At 44.7% G+C, this 5,973-nt stretch overlaps 1 protein-coding gene across 2 annotated transcripts in view; it reads left to right on the top strand.

Moving 5' to 3' along the window:
- Positions 1-5,973, top strand: part of trhr2 (thyrotropin releasing hormone receptor 2) — a 24,141-nt gene that overhangs the window by 9,869 nt on the left and 8,299 nt on the right. For both annotated transcript variants that reach the window (XM_037978483.1, XM_037978484.1), the window contains 3 exons: positions 1,181-1,313; positions 2,893-3,044; positions 4,116-4,239. In XM_037978483.1, the coding sequence (XP_037834411.1) occupies positions 1,181-1,313; positions 2,893-3,044; positions 4,116-4,239 (409 nt within the window). The remainder of the gene's footprint in view (positions 1-1,180; positions 1,314-2,892; positions 3,045-4,115; positions 4,240-5,973) is intronic.

Here is a 5,973-nt window from a genome sequence, read left to right as displayed (position 1 = left end):
CCCCCCGGCCTAAAATTTCAGTGTTCTGGTCCATAATGATATGACAGCGGTTGAACATCCATGATGAAACTCTCTAGTTTCACAACATCCCAAAGGTTCTGATTGGACCAAGATGTGCTGCCTGTGGAGACCGATGGAGTGAATCCAGACCCATCAGACCAGGAAACGGTTCTCAGTCTCTTCCTGTCCAGGATTGGTGAACTGTAGCCTGAGTTTCCTGTTCTTAGCTGACAGGAAGTGGCTCCTGGTGTGGTCTTCTGCTGCTGTGGACTATCAGCTCCAAGGTTGTGGAACGTTCTGCAGACCTTGGTTGGAACGAGCAGTTACTGGAGCTGCTGTTACCTTTCTGTCATCTCCAACCAGTCTGACCTCTGACCTCTGACATCAGCAAGGCTTTTTTGCTGTTTTTTGTATATTTTCTCTTTTTCAGACCAGTGTCTGTAAAACCCAGAGGTTGTTGGTGAAAATCCTGACAGAAACATAAACATTTAGGTTCACTGTGGCTGACACTAACAATCACTGGTTTTAACCTTCCAGTTTCAAGGGCTTCAGGAGGGTTAATCACCTAATCATATTTATATGATTTTATCTTCTAAATCTGCTTTAACTGGGAATAAACCTTATTTTTCTCAACAGCTGTGAGGATAAACAACCTTCATCCTGTTTGGAAAAACAAGGTTAAGGTTAAAAATAAAACATGCCATAAAAATCCTAATCTGCACTGGAAGATCATCTGACCTAGTCTTCTTTTTTTAGATTTAAAGTCTTTTTGTTAATCTGATGGTGGTTTAATCTCTTCAACTCTACACTGTTGGGTTTTAAACTGAAAAAGAAAAATCTCAGCCTCCTTCAGTGACATCAGCTTGTTTTTTAATAACTGAGTCTGGTTCTGCTGCTGGGACTTCCATAAGAAAAGTATAAAACCTGATTAAAGTATGAATCACACTCAGCATCCAATCTGTGTCACTGAAGCTCAAAAGATTAAAGAAATCCTCGTAATAATCTGACTTGTTTGTATATTTTCAGTTTTGCTGCCCCCGGTGTTGAAGTGATGAAGTTTTAGACACAGCGTGGAGATAAAAACACTCTGCTGCTCCTGAAAACAACCAGATGAGTGTTTTTATATGATTCAAATCAGAACAAATTAAAACCTGCAGATGTTTTGTTTCCTAACCTGCAGGTACATCGCTATCTGCCATCCCATGAAGGCTCAGACCGTGTGCACGGTGTCCCGCGCCAAGAGGATCATCACCGGGGTTTGGATCTTCACCTGCGTCTACTGCATGCTGTGGTTCTTCCTGGTGGACATCCAGGTGAGAAACACTGATCACATTCAGCTGAAACACGGAGGAAACATGCCTTACACATGCGTAGAGCTCCATCAGGACTGGGTTTAAAACTCCATCAGGACCGGGTTTACCGCTCCATGAGGACCAGGTTTAAAACTCCATCAGGACCAGGCTTAGAGCTCCATGAGGACCAGGTTTAAAACTCCATCAGGACCGGGCTTAGAGCTCCTAACAGGACCAGGTTAGAGCTCCAATCAGGATCGGGTTAGAGCTCCATCAGGACTGGGTTTAGAGCTCCAACAGGACCAGGCTTAGAGCTCCATCAGGACCAGGTTTAAAACTCCATCAGGACCAGGCTTAGAGCTCCATCAGGACCAGGTTTAAAACTCCATCAGGACCGGGCTTAGAGCTCCTAACAGGACCAGGTTAGAAGCACCTAACAGGACGGGGTTTAGAGCTCCAACAGGACCAGGTTTAGAGCTCCTATCAGGACCGGGTTTAGAGCTCCAACAGGACCGGGTTTAGAGTTCCATCAGGACCGGGTTTAGAGCTCCATCAGGACCGGGTTTAGAGCTCCAACAGAACCGGGTTTAGAGCTCCATCAGGACCGGGTTTAGAGTTCCATCAGGACCGGGTTTAGAGCTCCAATCAGGAGACGCAGCTTGGATGTATTTATTTATAGGATTAGCAAACTGAAAAGTGAGCTGGAATTGGAAGAATGGTAATAAATCTGCTGTCTGCATGGAGACACTCGGATTAACTGGTCCTGAATCGATTCAGCAGCTCCTCCTGTCAATCACAACAGCATAAGGAAGCGATTTGATTGGTGCAGCTGCAGCAGCACCTTTCCTCTCAGTGATTAGTCACGTCCAGGTTGGGACTCAGGTGTTTGGCATCGAGTCGTTCATCACAGATCAACAACAAACAGAAAGAAATGAACTTCTGTGACGTCAGTCAGAGTAACTGACTGAATTAATTTAATATTTATTTACTTTAAAACCATTTTTCATCTCCCTTTGGAGAAATAAGTAGGAAAATATTGATGCGGCTGTGAGAGACACAGCTTCATCTCACTCCTCCTGAACTGTTTAAGATGCTTTAAACACTTTACTGAGCCTGAAATTTCACATTTGTCAATATTTTATTTAGAGTAATAATTCATGCAGATTAGCATTTATATGATATATATTTAAAATAATCTGAGAGAAGATAAACAGCTCATATGAAATACCTTTTCTGTCCTTTGTCCAGTTTGATTTTTGACATTTTGGATGAGTAAATCCTGTTTCGTGTGTATTTATTCAGTGATATGTATGGTTGCTCCATCAGACCAGCCTTTAAACTCCACAGCATGGGCCTGCAGGGTTTGATTTGTTTCAGAAAATATAGGTGTGTTTTACTCAGTTATTACCATTATTAGGAATCACCAGCAGACAACTGAAACATTTGTAATTTCCAGGCCCTAAATGGTTGAAATGTTTTTTAAATTGCGGGCTGTTTCAGAGCTGCGAGTCGTGTTATTATGTTGAGATGTGAACCATCATTACAGGCAGCCTCCAGCGCTGCAGCCTGGTTTATTACCGCCTCCATCATGTGTGTTCAGGTGGGCGCAGACGGACACGTGCAGTGTGGATACAAGGTGAAACGAGATCTTTATCTGCCCATCTACCTCATCGACTTCGCCATCTTCTACGTCATCCCGCTGCTCCTCGCCATCGTGCTGTACGCCCTGATAGCACGCGTCCTCTACCTCAGGTAACGCACCTGGATAGAAAATACAAACTTCCCTCGTTACTGTTGGAGATATTTAAAGATGTCTCATCGAGCTGAAAACCAAAAATAAAGAACATCCCAGAACTTCACCTGGTGAAATGATCACTGAAGAAGTGTGGCAGCTGTTCAAACATGGCAGGCACTAGGACCACGCAGTCTGTCCCTCTGTGTTGAGCAGCTTCTGCAGCTACGTGCTGAGAGGAAGAGTTGATCATTTATTGTTTCCCTCTGAACAGCTTTAAATATGCCTCACTCGGATCACATGAAACCTGAGGGTTTCAGGTTAAACTGATTCAAAATTCATATATTCAATTAGAACATACAAAAAGACAAATATTTAAAACAATTTTCTGTACACCCATCCTTCATTAGATAACAACATTATAATTTGTTAGTTTAATTTAATTTAAGTGTTGTGAATCCTTTTGATGTTAGTTGTAGTTTTAGTTTAATTTAGAGGCATTTTACATTTTAATCAGTTTGGATTATCAGCTTATTGGGACAGAAATAAGTTTTCAATGCATCTACAGAGAATTAGATTTTTTCAGTAGAAAATTACCATCTGATTAATTTTTCCAACATGAGCTCCATGACAGCTTGGTGATCCTCAGCGTGCACAATCTGATGAATGAACTTTGACCTCATGGTGCGGCGATGAATATTCATCCAACCAGTAAATACGAGCTGTGAACGCTCCCCTGTAACCGATCCTGTTTCTCCTCTGATCCGTCTCATTAACCCCAAACCTCCCTTTCTTCACTGACGCTCTTCTTCTCCTCGAAGTGGGACGTGTTTCAACATCAGAAACTACGACCCACCTGTTGTTTACCTCACTTACAGAACCATCTGGCTTCTGATTAGACGGTGAGATCTGTGGAGACAGGAACTGAAACTCAGAAGCATTTCTTTTTTCCACGTTTTGCAGAAAATCAAATTAACTCAGATATTTTGCACAGACTGATGAGGCTTTATTTGCATTTATTTTATGACATGTCTGTTTTTTCTTTGAGAAGCTGATGGATCAGATTGGACCTGCTGTCTGTGTCCCTGCAGCCCCCTGCCCCCCCACGCCGACACCAGCGCCACCACGCTGCGCAGGAGCTGCCGGGACTCCTCGGAGGCGGCGAGGACGGGTCGCCAGGGTCGGCCGAAGAGCGCGGCCTCCTCCAGGAAGCAGGTCTGAGCCTCTCCTCACCTCCAGCTGTTCTCATTAACCCTCTTCCTGCTGTCGGGTCTCAGCTGACCCCTCCGGTAATTGGTGTGTGACCTGACCCTGGCCATGGTGAAGTCTCAGAACAGGGTCATGTCCCGGTGCTTCTGAAGGCAGCGGTGATGCTTTCATTTCATCATCCACTGCAGGACTGTTTTGTCTCTCTGCTCTCAGATCATTAAATGAAGACAAATATTCTAAAAACTGGGCAGGATGGTGGTGCAGTGGTCAGGGGAGTCGCCTCACAGCGAGAGGGTTACAGGTTCTCCTGATGAAGGCCTGAGTTTCCTCCCACAGAGCAGAAACATGCAGGTTAGGTTACCTGGAGACTCTGAAGTGTCCCTCAGTGTGAGCATCAGGTTATTCCAGGAATAAAATAATTTAAAATAAAATAAATAAAAAGCTGACGAGGCAGCAAAAAACAAAACTAAATCCAAAACCATCGCAGACATTAGAGGCAGCCGTGAGCGGAACCAGCAAATAAATGGAGGAGATGACCAGGTTTTAAAGCAGAGGGTCATTAGGGGAAGTGGGCACAGGTGAGATGATTACTAACTAGGAGCAGGTGGAGATGGCCATGGCAGGTAAATAGGTGACTGACTGAGGAGAGGTGAATGATGACAGGAACACAAGAAGCAGAAACTATAAACATGAAAACAATAAACCCAAACCCTGACAGTGAGAGGGTGAACGGTTGTTTGTACTTTCCCAGTAATCACTGCACGGGGCAGAGAAAAGTCAGAAAGTTGTCTCAAATGTTGAGCAGAATTTATTAATATTTTCCACAAACATTTACACCTCCTGAGAGAAGAGCAGCTATCAGTTTCATTAAAGAAAACTCAAAGCTTTACTCTTAGTTTCACACCTTTATTAAACTCCCGCTCTCACAGAGGGCGCACCTGTAACCTGATCAGGACGGGGCGGTCGTGACCCCATTCCTGGACCCAAACTGTGCTTTCAAGCCTCACATTCTCGTCCCCGAGTCTGTCTGCACTGAGAAGAAGAAACAACAGATGAGCCGCAGACGGGTGATTGTCTGAGAACCTGGGTTTCCCACAGCTTGATCTCTGGGCTCCACTTCAGGCAGAAGCACTTTGTCAGACGGCGTTTGCAGAATGTTATAATTTGACTGTCTGTGTTCGGTGGATAAAAGCACCAAGAAGCCCAGGAGCAGAACCGAGCAGGCGGTTCTGACACACAGAACACTGAGGAGGTCAGAAATGATACGAAAAGGAGGAGAAGGGTGGATGTGGGTCAGAAAGAGGAACCCACTCACTGCCTCTTCAGCCCCTGCTTTATTCTGCTGTTCCTCCAGCCCTAAAAACACCTCATTCTGTGAAGGAATGCTTGTCACCCGCCGACTGTTAGACTGAGCTGGAGCTGCTTCGGTCAGAACCAGTCAGAGTCTGTGCTGAGGATGACTCTCAGCTACTACCACATCAAACTTCACCTCAAAATCTGTAAAACTCACTGAGCTACGGATATTTGTGTGTTCTCTGAGTTCAGCTGGCTGTGGTGGCCATCTTGGAAAGGGTTGGCTCCAAAAATTGTAGATGTTTCATAAAAATCCATCCTCTGGTTCATGAGATATTTTGCTAACAGACAGACACACAACCACGTGCACAAACACAGGCAAAAACATTATCGCCCGCATTTGCCTTTCATTGGCGGGTGATAAGAACAGAAGTATGCCCCCCCCCC

The sequence above is a fragment of the Kryptolebias marmoratus genome, linkage group LG11 (genome assembly GCF_001649575.2).
Source record: "Kryptolebias marmoratus isolate JLee-2015 linkage group LG11, ASM164957v2, whole genome shotgun sequence".
NCBI lineage: Eukaryota > Metazoa > Chordata > Actinopteri > Cyprinodontiformes > Rivulidae > Kryptolebias > Kryptolebias marmoratus.
The sequence above is the reverse complement of the archived record's forward strand: the minus strand, read 5'-3'. Positions and strand labels throughout refer to the sequence as shown.